Consider the following 19,854-nt stretch of genomic DNA (forward strand, 5'->3'; position numbering starts at 1 on the left):
TACATTCACATTGCTGTGCAACCATTGCTACCCTCCGTCTCAGCTCTTCATCACCACAAACTGAACTCTTTACTCACTGAACACTGACTCTACTTTCTCCCTTTTCTCCAGCTCCTGGAAACCACATTCTATTTTCTATCAATAAATTTGATTGCTTTAAGTACCTTGCACAAGTAAAATTAAGCAATATTTGTCCTTTTGTTTCTGGCTTACTTTGCTAGTACAATGTCAAGATTCATCTACATCGACTTTCCTCTTTAAGGCTGAATAATATTCCATTGTATGTATATGCCATATTTTGTTTATCCACTTATCCATCCAGGGATACTTGGGTTTCTTCCACCTTTTGACTATTTTGAATAATGCTGCTGAACATGGGTGTACAGATATCTCCTGAAACATCTTTTCTCAATGGTTTTGAGTATTTACTCAGAAGCACAATTGCTAAAGCATACGGCAATTCTATTTTGGAAATTTTGAGGAACCGCCATATTATTTTCCTCAGCAGCTGGATCATTTTATATTCCTACCAGCAATGTACATGGGGTCCAATTTTTCCACATTTTCATCAACATTGGTTCTTTTTCTTTTTTTTAATTACAACCATTTTAATGGGTGTGAAATGACATGTCATTGTGGTTTTGTTTGTCTTTACCACGTAGTTAGTGATGTTTCATTTTCTTACTGGCTATTTGTATATCTTTGGGAAGATGTCTATTCAAGTCCTTAGCCCATTTTGAATCAGATAGTTTCATTTTCTGTTGAGTTGTAGGAGTTTTGTAATCTATATTCTGGATATTAATACCTTATCAGATTTATGATTTGCAAATATTTTCTCCCATCCTATAGGGTGCCTTTTCATTCTTTTGCTAGTCCCTTGATGCACAAGTGTTTTTAATTTGGATGAAGCCCATTTTATCTACTTTTTCCTTCATTGCCTGTGCTTTGGGTGTCTTATCCAAGGAATCATTGTCAGGCGTGAGAATTTTTTTAAAGCTCCCCAAGTGAATCTGATGTACAGCCAAGATTGAGCAATGTTTTTCAAATTTTAATGTGCATTCAGTTCACCTAACATCGTATTAAAATGCATATTCTGGTTCATTAAGTCTGGGGTGGGGCCCAAGATTCTGCATTCTAACAGACTCCCATGGCAATTCACCAGTTTGTGGATCCCTTTGTGTAGCCAGGGTGTGGAGGAGCATTTTGATGATTTCTTCCATCTGAGTCCTGAGATGAGAGGGTTGATATTTACCAGTCCGTCTCCTAAACTTCCTCATTAGGACTGTTTCCTTATCCACCATCAGATAGCCCATCACTTACCTGCTAACTTTCCACTGGTACCAAGGAGCCCTGATGAGTATGCGTGGCAGAGGAATGAACTGTAAAGGACACTCGCCCCACTCTCCAGTGGGGAGGCTGCCCACTGGTTCTGCCTTGCTGAGTTAATTCAGGATCCACATTCATGCTGGCTTGTTTCTCTCTAGCCTTGAACCTTTTGAGGGAAACTCTGTAGGACCCTAGTGGAAAGCGATTTTATTAAAACATGTTTAATATGCTGAGAAAAGAAAACTGTGCAGGTTGGCTTGAAGATTACGAAAGAAGCTGTGGGTTGGTGGGGGGAGAGACCTGAAGGTCTTTTTTCCCGAAGAAAAATCCTTTAATCCATCACAGAATGTTAGAATCAGGAAGGACCTTTAGAGATCTGCAAGCCTTCATTTTGGAGAAGAACCCTAGGACACTAAAAGGTTGTGACTCGTTCAAGATCACCAACAAAATAGTGGTTGACCCAGAGGTACACTGTTTCTTTTTCATCTTGCTTTAGTTATTTATCTGGAGATGAATAACACAAAATAGTTTTCTTTTTTTCCCACTTAGCTCCTTTCATTAAAAGCTTTACTTTCCAGAGAACAGGTAAAAAGCAAGAGGCTGGATTACAGTTCTTGCCCCTCACATCCTTTATTAAAATATTTCTACCAGTCAGGCTTGTATTACGTTAACAGGACCTGATGCCTGGTGGCAGTGACCCAAATTACAGGTCTGCTGCTTGGAAGGAACTAACTTGCTTTTGGAAGGCATACCCAATGCAGATGTTATAAGCTGAGAACTCTTTCCAGCCTCCGTTGATCTGTTGGGTTTGGTCCTCAAGTTGAAACTCATTTGCTGTCCCTTCCATAGAAGTCATAACTTGAAAAGTCCAGTGACTTTTGAATCCGTGCTGCATTTCATCATGTCTACACAGGTTATTAAGTACTCTTTATCTTCCGCCACCCCCAAGCCACTCATTATCCAGTTATGAGTTTCCCTTATTCAATCAAACTTCTCCCTGCCAAGTTACAGAGCTCCTATGGTGATACATTTGCTTTTAGTGATTAGATAGACCAATAGAAGCTTCTATCTCATTCAGAAGTCTCTGTCATTTGAAACTCAGATCTGGTAGTGCAACACCCAACCTGCCCCGCTGAACATCCCACAAGACCTCTTCCCAGGAGGGCTCACTGGGCAGTTTCGGCCCTGCACTTGGAGCCCTGCCCCAGGTTGCTCTCCAGCCTCTCCTCCAGGGTGGCACCAGGGAGGTTTCCCAATCCTGTTTGGCTCTGAAGGCAGCACCTGGGCCATTCATTTTTGTCTCTGAGCCTTTGACCTGGAGCAAGCTCATTTACTGGCAGGAGCATCTGTCTCCGTGTGGGGAGATAGTCTTCAGATCTTCCTTGCTCTTCCCTCATTAAGACATCAGCCTCAGTCAACCTTGTTCTCAGCTGCCAGATACACTGTGGAACCAGCAGCAAAAGTCCCATCAGGAAGAGGTCTGCTGCCTTCTGAAGGCCGGAAGATACACTTTGCCTGGCAGGACTGGACTGGTACAGGCTCTGTGAGATGTCCCAGCAAGCTTTTGGAACACTCTCTGAGGCCTGCGGGCAGAGTCTCAGGGTGGTGCCATCTGTAGTATTCTAAGCGCCTCCCTTGCTCATGCTCAGAGAGGGTGGAGTCCTCCACCTCCCAGACCATTCTCATCTGTCTCCTGGGTGAGTGCCACCAGCTCCCATGGCCCCAGGCTGCTTGGCAACACCCTGAGTTATGTTAGAGATATAATAATGAATTATACAATGCATTATACATAATTAATTTATAATAAAACACGCACGCAATGGTTTAATTTCTCCAAGTGAATGATGTGCTACCCGCCAGACCTTGCTGGAATGCATCCCCTGACTGGCTGCTTCTGGGTCTGGAGGCAATGGCCAGCTGCCTTCAGGAGGGATCTTGGCTCAGGGAACTTGCAAGTCACAGATTCCCCCAGGCTACTTTTGAAGTGTGTCCCACAGCCCCACAGGAAGACAATCCACTGCCTCTGCTGTTCTAGGGCTGGATACTCAAGGGGGTCTTACCCACACCTCTGCACTGTTTGAGAGAGGTTATTTTCTGCATTCTTTCAATATTTCTCCCAGAGTGTGGAAGATGCCTTGTGTATATTTCCTTCCTTCCTTCCTTCCTTCCTTTTTTCCCTCCTTCTTTCCTTCCTCGAATACATATTGGTTGCCTACTATGAACCCTGCCCTTGGCTTGGTACATATAAAATAGACAAAGTTCCTTGCTCAAGCAGAGCTTATATTCTAGCAGAGGAAGACAGTAAATAAGTGTAACGTGTAAGTAAATTATACTGTCTGTTTTACAGTGATAGGCACTATACAAAGAGAAAGCAGAACAAGACAAGGTGCTCCTCTGTGATGGGGGCAGGTTGCCATGGTGGAGAAAGGTCAGTAAAGGCTTGGGGACTAGCACGGCCTGAGAGGGGAGAAAGGCACTTCTTATTCTTGTGTGTGTGTGTGTGTGTGTGTGTGTGGTACTAGGGATTGAACCCAGGGCATCACGCAATGCTAGACAAGAGCTCTACCACTGAGCTACAGCCCCAGCAGAGGAAGGCACTTCTGGGCTGACCTGGGATTGGGTGTTCCTGGGATTCTTTGGCTTCAGGATCTTTCAGTAGTGTTCATAACTTTTGGTTTCAGGTGTTCAGGATGTTACTGTTCCCATTACTGCTGTGGTTTCTGCCCCCCACTGAGGGGTCTCAGCGTGCTGAACCCATGTTCACTGCAGTCACCAACTCGGTTCTACCTCCTGACTATGACAGCAACCCCACTCAGCTCAACTACGGTGTGGCTGTCACTGATGTGGACCACGATGGGGACTTCGAGATCGTTGTGGCAGGGTAAGTGCCTCCCACCTGGAGTGTGACAGATCTATTAGCTGGCTTTTGCTGTGATATGACTGTGTAACAAATAACTCCAAAACCCAGTGACTTGTGACAACACACATTCTTACTCATCACCCTGTGATCCTCTGCAGCTCAAGCACAGCCTGGCTGGGTCGGCCTGGGTGGGGGATGCTATGACCTTGCCCTTTGCCACAGCAGGAAGTGGGGACAGACGGCAGTGTGGATGGAGGCTGTTTGATGCACAGGTTTCATGATTGATGCACAAAGGGCTTCAAGGCCCTCTCTTCTCGTCATATTTATGGCTCCTTGGTCATACAGGAATTACATGCTTCCCGGGGCACTGTAGGAACTGTACATAGGAGGGGCTTAAAGGTGATAGCCAGGTAGGAGGAGATGCCCAGCGCTATAAAATTTACATAAAAATAAGAAAACAATTGCCCATTTCAAAGAGGAGAAGATGGAAATCAAGTGGCATAGTTAAACCTCCTTTCACCATGCCTTGGGGCCCACTGCTTCTTTCTCTCGTGAAAAAGTAACCTTGTTTGTAAGAAACACATAGACTTGGAGCTCAAATAGCTTGAGAGAGAGCCCTAGGTGTACAACTTTCTAGTTACATGATCTTGAGTTAGTACCTTATTCATTGATTCAAATGCACGTTCTATAAAAAGGGGGGCAGGCAGGTAGCTGTAATGACCTGTCCTGAAGCTTCAAAAGGCTATTGCACATGACAGTGCATTGTCAATTCTGCCAAACCCCATTGGTAATTATTATTTATTGAACACTACTATGTGCCAGGCCCTGTCCATCATCTTATTTTGCATGCCTTGTGTTATTTCATCATCCTGACAACACTGTCATCCCCATTTAGAGAAGAGGAAATTGAGGTTCAGAGACAGTAAGCAGCTTGCTCTCTGTCAAGTAAATAAATAGTAAGTGGGATGAGTCAGGACTTGAACCTTAAGGCTGGCTAACTCTTGAGTTGCCAAGCTGCACTGTACAAAGTTTAGTTATCACTTCAAAAATCAGTCAATCAATAAAAACACTACAGGGGCCTCTCTGCCTCATTCTGGGAGGTCTGAGCTTTTATGGAGGAACTGAACAAAGTACCAGCAGGTAATATTATTTGTAGCAGTTGCAGGTAACAGTAAAAAGCATGACCTTGGAAATGGAAGACCTGGTGTTATTTCTTTAAAAATTCTTATTTATTTATTTAAGTACTAGAAATTGAACCCAGGGGCACTCTATCACTGAGCTACATCTCCAGCCCTTTTTAAATTTTGTTTTGAGACAGGACCTCACTAAGTTGCTGAGGCTGGCCTTGGAATTTGTGATCCTCCTGTTTCAGCCTCCCGAGTTGCTGGGATTACCAATGTGCATCACCCTGCTCAGCAGAAGACCCAGTTTTAATTTTAACCATACTTAACCCAGTGTTGTGAACCTTGAGAACCCATTTAACTCATCTTCATCTATAAGATGAGCATATTGAAGTCTACCCACCTATCTCACAGGGTGGTCATGAGGATCAGTAGTGATGATATATAGGACAGTTCTTTTATTAAGTATATTTCTTCTTTCACTATTCATTTCTTCTATGCTGTGGAGAGGAGCCGTACTGGACTGTAAACCTTCTAAAGAGTGTGCCATCCTGTAGAACTTCTTGGGAAGACATAACTGTTCCCCACTGGTGCTGCCCTGCATGGTGTCCATTAGTCACATGTTGCTATGAACCACTTGAAATCTGGCTCATGCCATCAAAGAACTGAATTTTTAATTTGATTTAATTTTAGTTAAATAGCCACATTTAGGCTGGACAGTTCAGTTCTGGTATTTCAGATGGAAAAACTAAAAAGCAGATTTTGATAGGAAAAAGGGAAACAGGAATATGGTAGCAACCCTTTTCACCCCAGGTGAGCGAAACAGAGTCGCGGGCAGAGCTGCTGTCCTGTGCTCTGCCCTGTAACTACCCAATCCATCTCTAAACCAAGGACAAGCCCTCCTGGCCAAGTCTGCCCAGCCAGGCTCCCAGAGCCATGCACCACCCTGCCAAAGTCTCCAGTTAAAGGACTTTGATGTACTTCTGAGATGTTCTCGTTGGCCCTGCCCCCTGCTGCGTGACCCCAGCCTCCCCCTGGTAGACCCTGGGGAAAAAAGACAGAAAACAGCAGCACCCATTCCTCTCCTCCAGTGCATGCTCACCCCAACCCCCCAAGCTACTATTATGAACATGCTGTCCTTTCATCTTGGTTGATGGTATGATCTTGTATTCCCACAAACCAATATGGGAAAAACAAGACCTGAGATGTTAACAGAAGGTCTCCTCGCCCTCTTTTCCCTTCCTTCTGGAACACCCAGAAGGAGCTACAGGGCCCAGCACATGGAATGTCTCTCACTGTCTACCCAGGTGTCTCCGATTTCAGTAACTTGTGTCCACCCATGCTGCGAAGCCACAGGGCCTGGTTCACACAGCCTGGCACTCCCTCTCCCCAGCCACTTCAGGAGGCCTTCGGGTTTTTCCTGCTCGGTTGCTCACTTTTTTCCCAGGGTTACAAAGGGAGGTGCAGAAAGGGCCTGGAGAGCTGAACATGCCCCCTAAGGAAAAGCAAGAGCCTCTGGAAGCTTCCTTTTCTCATTTCTTCATCATCCTGCCCCTTTCCTTGGCATCTCTCCGACTTCACTGCCCTCCTCATGGTTGATCTTTCAGCTGCAAAGAACTGATCTAGCAGAGAAGGTCTGGCCCCAGGCAGGTCCTGGCCTACGTCTCTTTGGGAAGAAGCAGAACCATTTGATGGCAGAATTTTCAGTGTCTCCTTTTCCTTTCCAGGTCAAAGACAATGCACTATGCCCCCATAAACCATTTGCTGAGGTCAGTCACAGAGCAAATGTGACTTCAAGTGTGGGTCTCCATCCCACCCATTCACTGATGTGCAGGGCTTCCTTCCACATTACCTGCAGCTTCTTCCTTTCTAAGCATGCATTTCATCTTCCTCTTTGATGAAGCCTTTTTTCTCTTTCTCTTCCAAGGAACTCAAGACATTTGCTTTTGTGTCCTCTGTGGTAGAGAAACTAGATCATCATTGGTAGTGAATTTAGAGTAGATGTCTAACCCTTTTCTAGCTTGCTCCTTACTATGGATCCTGTAGGACTTTGGAGTTGTCCTCTGGAAATAAGAACTAGATCAACCAGCACTATTCCTGGATGTGACAGGGAGAAAGACCCCAGTCTCTTTCCCAAGGGAAGGGTTGTGACAGGCAGCTTCTGTCTGACAAAGCTTGAGCTTCTGGGGGTTATTCTGAAAGCTAGCATTTGTTGCTCGTCCTCAGCAAAGGATAAGGGTTACACGGAGGACAGGATGGCAAAATCGGGCAGCCTCCCAGCCCCAGGTCAGGGTTTCTTTGTGGCTGTTGTGAAGCATTGTGAATTCTCAGAGCATCAGACAGACACGTTCTAATTTAAGTACCAAAATACATTCCAAAGGCAAATATAACTTTTTATTATCTTCGGCTTAGGATGATTTGTCACTGTCTCCTCCTTAGGGCTGGATAACCAAGAGTTGACTCTACAGACATATTTAAATCAGGACCTTGGGAGGTCATTTGTCCCACCTCTTGCCTTCCAATAAGGCCGCACCTACAGTATTTGGAAGCTCCATTTACAGAGAGCCATCCAAGGAAATGTGTGCAATCATTTTGTGATCCAACTCAATAGTTACTTATGTCAAAAACTGATTTGACTCCTCTGAATCCCTCATATTAGAGCTTAATCAGCCATTTCTTTCAGCTTTTGTTTTGCTCTTGCCTTTGAAGATAAAAACCAAGTGGTCACCATCCTTTCAAATAATGACAGCTAGGATCACTGCCCTGCCTTTCATCCCACATGAACTCCTTGGCAGCATTTCTGATTTTGACTCTTATTCTTGTTTCCTTCACCCTGCACCCATATTTAACTCTGTGTCTTTCTCTGATTGTAGATTCTGTTTAAGAATCATGTCGCAGGAGTTGAAATTTTAAAAAATTGAATTTGAATGCCTTTATGTGGGGCACCTGCAGTCCTGCTCATGACAGGCCCTCCTTCTATTATCTTATAGATCTTTCCATTACCTGGCCCCCTGAAGTCACTTACCTTTGCAACCCCTGGGATAATGGCCAGCTCTTCAGTTTATAAGGCGCCCAGTACTTGAACTTGGCTTGGATTGGTTGACCTTGCAGTGTGTCTGACTCAAGCCCTGTTGCTTTGAGTATTTACTCTTTGAATAGGTTTGTTTTGTTTTGCTTTTTTGGTATTCTCGTTCTGGATATTGACGGCATTGATTTTGAGCATGTTGCGGTGGGTTTGTGTTGTGTTTCGGATTCTTGAGTTAATTGTGATGGAAGGCGTGTTCGTGCCTCTGACTCTGGGAGGAGCAGAAAATGACCGCCCTTTGTTCTGCGGGGAAGGGGGAGGGAATGGGCCGGCTCGCTCGGCTCCTCCGCCACAGCTGGGCGAGTGCCTCCGCATTTGGAGGGCTTATCTGTTAAGCGGCAGGTGCATGATTGCGGTCTGTGTACAGCCGCCTCCCCGCCGGGGTGAGGGTTGGATTTGATCACCCCCAGAGACTGCCACGCACGCACAAACCATTGAGGATCTTCAGGAATGGTTCCCTGGGTAAATGGAAAGCCCAGTGGCCTCCCCTTTGCTCAGTGGAACTCAACACCCGATCTACAGCCTCACAGTCTCACAGAGTCTGGAAAGGAATTCCTGTTGGTGTCAATCTTACCACAATTCCTACAGAGCAGCTTTGTTTCCCGGGATATCCCTGGAGGTCTGAGATAACCCCCCTGCCCTCTCAGACTCCAACAGGAGTCTGCTCAAATGGAAAGATGGTAGTTGTTGTAAAGTTTAAATCACGATTTAGATCGGTTTTTCTACACAAAGAGCATTCATTTGATAAAACCTTAACGCATTCTTCACACTTGGAAGGGTTTCATTTAAAGGGATGTTACATATCGTAAGGCTGGGGTTTTTTCCCTCTTAATTTTGCAACTATGTCAGGGAACTTTTTTAATTTACTAAAGTTAATTGAATTGTTTACAAGGCAAACTCTATTCAATTACCAGATTAATCATGATCATATAGAAAATATTTTGCCACTAAAATAATAAGAACAATGATAAAGAATAGGACTTTTTGCTATGATTTAACTAAGGCAGCATTTATACATGTTATTATAACTATAGATAGATACATGTAGTATATATATGAATGCACACATTATGTATAGAAAGGTAGATAGGTATAAATATGTATATAAATGTATTTAGATATATGTTGTATATCTAAATATATACATAGATACAATCACATGCTTTTAACAAATGGGAATAAATATTTTTGAGCTTTTCTTTTTGTTGCTTTGTTAAAAAAATTAAATAGATTTGATCATCGATTTCGACATTATCTTAAAATGTTACATTACTTCAGTTTTTCTTTTTTAACTTAAAACATTTTACTTTTAATTACACTTAAATATAAAACTTATTGCAAGAAAATTACACAATATAGATGGAGATAAAAATTTACCTTTCCCATCCTTAGACCCCTACTCCAAGTCTATCCGACTCCTCTTGGAAGAATAATTGTTTTCGGTTTGGTGTTTATGGTTCCAGAAATAGATAAAGATATGGAGAGAGGGATTCTGTTACATAAATTTCCATGATATGTATATATAGTACATATATATAACAAGATATGTAATTTTTGTAGGAATCACACTGATACATATTGTTTTCATTTGTTTTTCAGTGTTTAATATGTTTAAGCATATAGATCAAGCTTTTTTTGTCGTTGCTTAGTGTGGATGTGCTGTATATATTTTGCTATTCCTCAAGTGAGTGACATGTAAGCGGTTTCTAATCTGTGACCATTGCAAACAATGCTGCACTGATTGCACAGCCTTACACACATACACCAATTTTCCTCTAGGATAGATACCAATAAGTAGAAATGCTGGATCAAGGATATGTATGTTTTCAGTCTTAATAGGTATCACCAAATTGTTTTCAATTTCAATCTTTTTCTATTGATTCAGAAACTAAAAATAAAAGATCAGTTTGGGGATTATTCAATTCAATGGCTGTTTCAGCACCTACTGTGTGTACAGCTACATATGTTCCAGGGTCTGAACTTTATCAGTTTAGATTGAATGATTCCAAGAAGGAAAAGAAGGGGCTATTCTCCATCTGTAAAAGAAGCTGCTGATGTTAAAAACTGAATCCAGGAACTTCAATACTTTCTAATTCAAACTGCAAAAAGGACTTCCTCTAAAGCCTCCTCTGCAAAAATATGTTTCTTAAATGGGTCACCCTTAACCCTGAGATTCATTGTCATCGGTATCATGGAAAAAAGATTGCAGGTACCAATTCTTCTTCTGTGGTTCAGCGTAGACTGCCCCTGAGTTTGAATACTAACAAGACACAAGTTGGAACAGAAGCCAAGGCTTATTAACCCATTCTTAAAACGTTCCTAAAAAGGTCACTCAGCAGTGCATGGCGGGCTTACCAGAGATATCTCACTGCTGCACGCATACCTCTTTCTCCCCAGCCCTGGGCAGTCCAAATCTAGGACCCAAAATTCTGCCTCTGTCCCCTTCCCCTAAATTAGATTTCCCTGGCTAGCTCACAGGTCTGAGGTCTTGTGTCTTCATTACCCCAGGTATGGTAAGTAGAATAATGGCCACCTTCTAATTCCTGGAACTGGGGAATATATTATTTTACTTGGCAGAAAAGACTTAGTAGATAAAATCAAGTTAATGACTTTGAGAGGGGGAGTTTATCCTGGATTATCTGAGTGGGCCCTGTGTAATCCCAGGGTCCTTAAGAGTGGAAAAGGAGAGACAGAAGAGGAGGCGAGGAAGACCTTGTGAGGACTCAACTCTCCCTTCCTGGCATTGAAGATGGAGGGAGAGGCTGAGACTTAGGAGATGTGGGGGCCTCTAGAGGCTGGAAAAGGTAAGAAGGAGATTTACCCCAGAGTTTCCCAAAGGGAATGCAACCCTGCCAATGTTGGTTTCAGTCCAGTGTGATCCACGTCAGCCTCCCAACTGTAAGATAATCAGTTTGTACTGTTTTAAGCCAGTCAGTTTGTGGTGATTTTTCATAGCTGCTGTAGAAAACAAATATAATAGGTGAAAGGTCAGGGTTTGGTGTCATTTTTCAGAAAGGTGATGACCATTACCCCAGAGAATTTTAACAGCACTATTTTTTATAATTTCACAATAAAATGTATTTCACCAACAAATGATTTTTTTCTAAATCAGTGTCAATCCTCTTCATAAGAACATGTGCAGATTTGAAAAGAAAAAAAAGCTCATTTTATTCCTTGCTGACCCTCCAAATTAATTCAACCTGCAACTCAATTTGACATCCAGTGCTGTGGGTGGTTGGAGCTAGAGAGAGGGAATTCAGAGCTTTTAAAGATTTCATTGTCCTTGGTAGGACAAACACAACCAATCTGGGTGAGGTCCTAACTGACCCGTCCTACCCCATAGATGCAGGCATTTCTGGAGGTCAGAGATCAGAGGTGGTCCAGAGCACTTATGGCTAGGCATCACAAAGACCTGGAAGAGGGTGTTTGGGTGGCCTCAGAAGGACAGATTGCTCAAGAATGTTTAACAAGGGACAAAGACCTCTCTAGGTTAAAGATCATTTTAGGCTTATTTGTTGTCATTTGTTTGTTTCTACATTTATTTTTTTAAAGGCATTTTAACAAAAAATAAACCTGATTTTCATTGAAAAAAAGTGAAGAGTTTTTATAAAAAGCCATTCAAAAATAGTAATATAATTAAGACACTAAAATTGCCTCTGCTGAAAACTGCAAAGCTACTTTTAGTAAACTGAATTTTTCATCCATTCAGAAAGTAGATGTGTGCTCTGTCTCCCGTCACCGCCCCCTGAAGCCTCTCTTCTCCCCATTTTTTGAGTGATGGGCTGAAGAGGCCTTCTTAGTCCCATGAGATCCACTGAAGGTTTCAAAGGCCCAGGCCCAGGCAGGCGAGTGCTGGAGCGGACCCTCCACAGCCCTGCCCGTGGGCCTCCTCCTTCTGCCCTCTAGAACATACTTGGCTCCCACTCCCAGACCCACCTTGGCTCTGGGGGGCGGGTCTGACCCCAGCCTCCCTCTCTTGTGTTTTTTTTTCTGCACACCCTTCTCTTCCACAGTCCTACTGACCCGGGAGCAGGCGGTTTTTTATCACTTTCTTACAAGGATGCTGTGGCTCGGTCTTAATTTTCCCTCTGAGGAAGAAGTTATTTTTGAGGTACATGTATCTAGAAAAACACAAAAGGATATGAAGAAGCCAAAAGCAAACATTTCTGCTCCATATTTTACCATGATCTCCCTGGGTGATGTTCACCCTTGTGGACTCAAATTTTGAAGAGGTAGAGAGCAGAAGTCAACATGTGTCTGGTATTTTACTTATATCTTCTCATTTTAACCAACTTGGCAGTCCCTGAGATAAGCAGCATTTCATTGATCCTAAGTCACAAGTGTTTTTACATTTTAATATCTTTGAAATTGAGATGTGACTTCCATTTGGCAGTTTGCATTAAATTGGTAGTTTCCTTTCCTAGGGATGTGTAAAATATGGTGAATCTTATTACCATCAAGTCGTTAGCTTAGATGAAAACGTTGTACATAATGCTATCCCTACTTTGCAGATGAGGAAACTGAGACCCAGAAATCTGCTTAGGGTCATTGAAATGCTAAAAGGTGATAGTACTATTCTGAATACACCCATTCAATTGAGCTTGTTAATGTGTTGTTTAAATCATAATCTTTATTAATTTTTTTCCTGTTTGGCTTATTAATAACCGAGAAGCTTTTTTTATAATATCCTCACTAAGGTGGTCCATTTTTTCCCCCTGTTGATTCTGTCAATTTTTGTGTTACATATTTGGAGGTTACATTTGGGGCAACTTCACCATTTTTGTGTTTTCCTGGTGAGTGGATCTGTGATCATTATGAAGTGACCTTACCCATCCCTAAATATGTTTTGTCCAATATTTTTATAGTTATTTAGCCTTTTTGGCTAGTATTTGACAGGCTCAATAGTTTGAATTTGAAATGTTCTCCAAAGCCCACATGTTACACACATGATCCCCCAGTTGGGCACTATTGGGAGGTGATGAAACCTTTAGGAGGGAGGGCCTAGGAGGGAGTCTTCCAGTCACTGGGCATGTGCCCTCTCAAGGAAGTGGGACCCCAGCTGCTCCCTCTCCCTCTCCTTTTTTCATGTCCTGGCTATGGGGTGAGTGGTTGTCCTCAGTTGGGTGCTTCCACTATGATGTGATGTTTACCACAGGCCCAAAAGTGACAGGCCAACCAGTCATGGACTCCGAAACTGTGAACCCAAATAAACCTTTCCTCCTATAAATTGATTATCTCAGGTATTTGTTATAGTGACAGAAAGATGACTAACATAACAGGTCTACCTTTTTACATACTTTCATGTTGAGCTTTTCAAAGTCCTTACATTTTGCAGGGTTTTTTTAATATGCAGCATACATGTAGTTTAAGTTTTTTCAACTGTTTGACCATGTCTTTGCTTTTGCTAAGTTTAGTCTGCTTCCATTTAATGAAAACTTTTCTATGTTTAGCTTCGTTGGGTTTTTTGTTTGTTTGTTTGTCTTTTTAGTGGACACAATACCTTTATTTTATTTATTTATTTTTATGTAGTGCTGAGGATTGAACCCAGTGCCTCATGCATGCTAGGCACTCTACCACAGAGCTATAACCCCAGCCCTGAAATTTTTATTATTATTTTTTCAATCTACATTTCATTGTTTCTTTTCTTTTCCTTTCTTACTTTTTAAAAAATTAATCGAAGGACTTTTCTGGAGGAAACTTCTTGTTTTTTAAGTCTCATTTTTTTTGCCTGTATTGATTTGGGGTTTATGCCCTTTATATCTGTTCTTTTTGTGGTTTGCTTTGAAGTTTTATGATGCACTTTAACTTTTAAAACTCTAAAATTATCTTACCCCTTTCTACAACACTACAAGGACTTCAGTACATTTTAACTCTGAGCACCCCTTTTGGCATACACATTTTAGTTATTTTCTTTGCTAACCCTACCAGTTATAATTATTGTTGATATTATTATTTCTATTATATAAAGACTGTGTTTTATATTTACATCAGTTTTATCATTTATTTGTTCAGCTTTCCTTCCTACATCTCAGAAAGATCTTCTGTAATTTTGTTTCTTCTTCTTTGGATGTGTTATTTTACTGAATGCTGGATGATGATAAACTCTTTCAGTTTTTGTTTAATCTACTATAGCTCCATTCTTGAAAGATCATTTTTTCTATCTTCAAAATTTCATGCTGACGGTTGCCCAGTGTTCTGGCTGCTACTGTTGCTTTGGTCATGCATATTACTGATAACGGCACTCCTTTACAGGTGATCCATTTCTTGTCTCTTTCATCTTCTGCATTTTGGTGTTCCTCCCATATGCATAGATATTTCTCTCTCTCTCTCTTTCTCTGTCTGTCTCTCAGCTCACCTTGTGCTTTCTGCATCTGAAGATTCATGTCTCTCATCAGATCTGAGTAGTTCTCAAGTCCTCATCTTTTAAAAATCTTCCCTTCCTTTACTGTCTTCTGGGATTCTACTCAGATATGTCAGGATTTCTCATTCCAGCTTCCAGATCTCTTAACCTCTCTTATATTGTTTCATCTCCTGTCTCTCTATGCTGCTGCATTCAGAATAATTTTCCAGCTATATCTTCCAGTTTCCTGATTCTTGATTCAATTGTATCTAAACTATTGAGTTTTTATTTCAAAAACTGTTTTTCATTTCCAGGAGTTTCATGTGGTCTTATTTCCACCCCCAAGATTCTCTTAATAATTTCTGATAGTATCTTACTGCTTATTCACTTGTTGTGGTTTCCTGCTTTTTTTTTCTTTAAACATTTCTCACAGTTATATTTTGTATTTCATGAGTCTAATATCTTCATTACTTGGAGGTCAAATGTGTTCTTAGTTTTGTTTTTTTTTTGTTTTTTTTGTTTTTTTTGTTTTTTGATATGTTTTGTTTTGTTTTCTGGGAAGGTACTGGGGATTGAACTCAGGGGCACTTGACCACTGAGCCACATCCCCAGCCCTATTTCATATGTTATTTAGAGGCAGGGTCTCACTGAGTTGCTTAGTGCCTCACTTTTGCTGAGGCTGGCTTTGAACTTGCAAGCCTCCTGCCTCAGCCTCCCAAGCTGCAGGGAACACAGGTGTGCACCACCGTGCCCGGTTCTTAGTTGTTTTTATTACTGCTTATTTGGAGTGGTTTGACTCCTTATGTTTGTTCTTGAAATGTGGGAGTTATGCAGCCTAAACTGAAGATAATTTTTACCAGAGAGGGTTTGTATACAACTCCAGGAAGGGCTAAGGATTCTGCTCTATAGAATCTATACACTCTAGCTCTTTCCAAGGATCCTGGCTTACTGTAGGATTCTGGGGTTCAGTGTTCTCACCTTGCTGCCAGCTCAAGGGTTAGTAATACTCTTCAGAGTGCTCTTGACCCCACTTTTCCATTTATTTACCACTTACTGGTGTTAGATCTAATTTTGGTTTACTTTTCAGAGGGTGGGATGGTTCTTGGAGATTTCCCTTAAGTTTGTGAACCCAGTAATACATTACAAATATATTCTATCTGGAATTTATGTGTTCTACAGTGGTAGGATTCTTTGGAGGTCTTCATACAAATGGAAACAGAGGTCACTTGACACAGCATCCCCAATGCTTTGGTTCTTTCTATTATCTAGTAAGACATGGGGTTCAGTACAACCTAAGGAAGTAATATTTAAGAGAATTTCTCCCTGACCTGTTCAGAGCTGCTTCAAATAATTTCTTACAAATTAGAAGTCTACAGCAGGGGAGATTTAGGCATGAGGTAGACATGGAAGTGTGTATGTGTGTGTGTATAGAAGCATGTGCAGTAAGCCCTATGCACTCATGAAAGCAGGCAAGACCCTCAGATAGAGCCTCTCTGGAGGAATATCAGACAGTCAAGATCAGAGTCTGTTGCCAGTATAAACAATACTGTCCAATACCACTGGCATTTGACTTTGCCAACCAAGAAAACAGGACTACACACATGTGACTAGGCAGCCCTCTTCCCATGTTGTTTATAGAATGCTTATAACCATATGAGGTCATGGACTCACTACCTTTTGACATGTGCTGGTGTTGTAGTTACTCTGCATGTTGTCCATGAGTAAGCAGGTTGAGGATTTCCACTAGCTGGGAGCTCTCCTGGAAAGCAGCTTTGCCTTGGTGGGCTCCTTGCTCAGGGTTTGCTGGCAGGATCTGTGTTTAGGTGGTCACACCACCCTGGAAAGAATATTCCTCCTTTGGAGAATGTTCCAATCATCAGATCCTGTGGGGCTGCCAATCAGAGCAGTCCTTTGGCAACTAGAGATTATTCTAGGGTTCCCTGTGACTTAGGACTGCCCAATCATTCTCTTAATCTGAGTCTTCTATCTTGAATATAAGAAGGAAAACTCTCCCTTTGCTCTTAGATCTTCAGTTGTAGGGGCCTATCACATATACCAGCTGCCCTGTCCCTTGATTCATGGAGGAACCTGAAAGAACGAAAATGACATTTAGAATCTTGGGGACATCAAGCCATGGTTCTTGCCTCTGAGGTCACCAGATCTGTGGGTCTCCTGCAGTTCTCATTCAAATCTGAAATACTTTTGCATACCCTCAATAAATCTTCCTCCCATTCCTTTTCCTCTAGAGCTCCTTTTCTTATCTGATACCAAAATGGTAAAAATCAGACATAGGTATCCCCTTTTCAAGCCAGAGCAAGTCCCATGTTGCAGACCAGAGCATAGTCAAGTCTCAAAGGAGATGGTGGAGCTATCTACTCTGAGGTAAGATTCTTAAGAATATATATAAAAGCACTTGATAATCTCTTATTAAAGTTAACCTGTTTCTGAAAGAGTTTTTGCTCAACAGATCGAATTTAGAAAGAAACTTAAACCAAAAAATATCAGAATGTTATTCAGTTAAGCAATAGACATTCTGTATACATTATGATATATTCTGATCAATAATTCTTTTTCATATTTCTCTCTCTCATTAGATTGCAGACCCCTAAAGGCAGGAACTTTCTCTGTGTATCTACAGTGCCTAGCACATAGTCAGTGTTCAATGAAATGAAATAAGCAGGGGTCTCAGGGATGGATGGAGGCTCTTAGGTCAGAGAACTAATGAAAATAATAAACATTAGCTACACTTTGAAGTGATTGATTTGAGGACCTTAGCCTTGAGAGCAACATCAATCAATTCAGTAAGCAAATTCTATGCCTCCCTACCATGTGCATAGCTGTGTGCTCAGGGCTTTGGCAGATACAGGAATCTGATCCCTTCCTTCAAGCCATCTTGGTCATAAGACAGATAAGGAATATAGGAAAACCACAGAGCAGAATGCTGAATGTGCTCCAGATGAAATACTTACCCATGTTCAGTACACTTATCAGGGTCATGTCCCCAGTGAATATTCCAGTTTCTTATAAACACTAAATTTCATCTGAAGTTGTAGTAATGTGACTTTTTCTTCCCGCTATGGAATTTCTCTATGATGTCTTCAGTTTGATCTTTCACAGTTGCAGCTGAGGTCCCTGTGTTCATTTCCCTTTCATTAAACCACAATAATTATTTGTTGACTGAGTAGTCCCAAAGGACTGACAATACCATTGAGCCTCCATTCCTGGTTCTTCCTGATTCCTTTCTAACAACTCAGAGAAGCAGTATAGTTCCCCAAAAAGCACCACCAACTGGTTGTAGAAACAACAGCCTTGTTTCTGTTTTTAATTGAAATTTTAAAATCGTATATATTTATCATGCACAACATGATGTTTTGAAATATGTATCCATTGTGGAATGTCTAAACTGAGCTAATTAACATATGCATTACTTCACAAACTTATTTTTGGCGTGTGGTGAAGTCACTTAAAAATCTATGCTCCTAGAGATTTTCAAGAACACAATACATTGTTATTAACTGTAGTCACCATGCTGTACAATAGGTCTCTTGAACTTATTCCTCCTAACTAAAATTTTGTACCCTTTGGCCATCATCTTCCCAAGTTCCCCCACCCCAGCCCCTGGTAACCTCTGTTCTACTCTCTGCTTGTGTGAGTTTGACATTTTTAGATTCCACATAAAAGTGAGATCATGCAGTATTTCACTCAGCATAATGTCCTCAAGGTCCATTCATGTTGTCACAAATTACAGGATTTTCAGGCTGAATAATATTTCCCTGCATATACATCCCACATCTTCTTTATCCATTCATCTATTGGTGGACACTTGGGTCCCTTTCTCGGCTATCATGAATAATGCTGCAGTGAACACGAGCATGCAGATGTCTCTTCAACATACTGATTTCATTTCCTTTGGATGCATACCCACTATGGGATTACTGGATCATGTGGTAGTTCTATTTTTAAATTTTTGAGGAACTTCCATAATGTTTTTCATAATTACACTTTTTTAAATATTTTTTTCTATCAGTAACCTGTTATCCTTATTCTTCCCTCCAAGCTACAGCAAAATATGAAAGAAGGGAGAGGAGGGAGTCAGCTAGCCATTTTCCCTCAACCCTTCCAATTAAGATGGGCTATAGTTCCAGTTCTTCTAGATTTTTTTAACATTGCTTCCCTATTCTGGTAAGCTGTGGTAGCATCAGGCATCACTCTCCCAACTCCCATCAGTCATAGCTCCATGTGACTGATCTAGGATTTTGTTGGTTAAGATTTCAGTACCAGAGCCCTGGACAGCACCAGAGCCACAGAACAGGTCCAGAGACCCTGTCCTTGCCCCTGCTACTTCCCTACATGCAAACATTTTGCTTCTGCAATTTAGGAAGTTTGGCAAGTCTCATTATAAAAGTTTTCTTTCCAGACAATTCATTAACTTCAAAAGGCAAGAGCTAGTGAAATAACAGATATCGCAAAGTTTTCACGGGCATATCTAAAATCTAAGCCAGTCTTTCAAACACATCTAACATTTCATAGGAAAATAAATCTTTAATTTAAAAGCTAAGAAGTAAAAAAGAAGTCAAGTTTATTCTTGGTTCAAAAATCAGGAGAGCTAATTATTTCAAGGGAATGTGGTAACTTTTTGATGGTATCCAATAAGATACTTCCTAAGTCATGGTGAAGACAAATGAAATCGGTATACAAATTGCTTCTCAAAGTACTGGACACATGCTAAGTGCTCAATTGTTAGTGTGTTGAGGGTGATTATGTGTATTTAATGCCTAATATAACAGGAGGAGTTTTCTTGAACCAACCTTTATCTTGGAAACCTCTGTGTCTCTCTGTGCCATCTTCTATAACATGGCACTATATGACATTTTTTTGTTTTGTTTTTTTTTTAAATTAGAACTATATATATCCTCTGTTCATTTTTTTTATTGTAGACAAATGGGATACATGTTGTTTCTCTGTTTGTACATGGCGTAAAGGCATACCATTTGTGTAATCATAAATTTACATAGGGTAATATTGTTTGATTCATTCTGTTATTTTTTCCCTTCCCCCCACCCCTCCCACCCCTCTTTTCCCTCTATACAGTCCTTCCTTCCTCCATTCTTGCCCCCCTCCC

The 19,854-nt window shown here is 41.3% G+C and overlaps 1 protein-coding gene across 6 annotated transcripts in view; it reads left to right on the forward strand.

The window, feature by feature from the left end:
* The window catches only part of CRTAC1 (cartilage acidic protein 1), a 135,274-nt gene that overhangs the window by 13,687 nt on the left and 101,733 nt on the right, over nucleotides 1-19,854 (forward strand). For all 6 annotated transcript variants that reach the window (XM_079137837.1, XM_079137834.1, XM_079137833.1 and 3 more), the window contains exon 2: nucleotides 4,008-4,207. In XM_079137837.1, coding sequence (XP_078993963.1) covers nucleotides 4,008-4,207 — 200 coding nt within the window. The remainder of the gene's footprint in view (nucleotides 1-4,007; nucleotides 4,208-19,854) is intronic.

This window comes from Sciurus vulgaris, assembly GCF_902686455.1.
Source record: "Sciurus vulgaris genome assembly, chromosome: 4".
Lineage (NCBI taxonomy): Eukaryota > Metazoa > Chordata > Mammalia > Rodentia > Sciuridae > Sciurus > Sciurus vulgaris.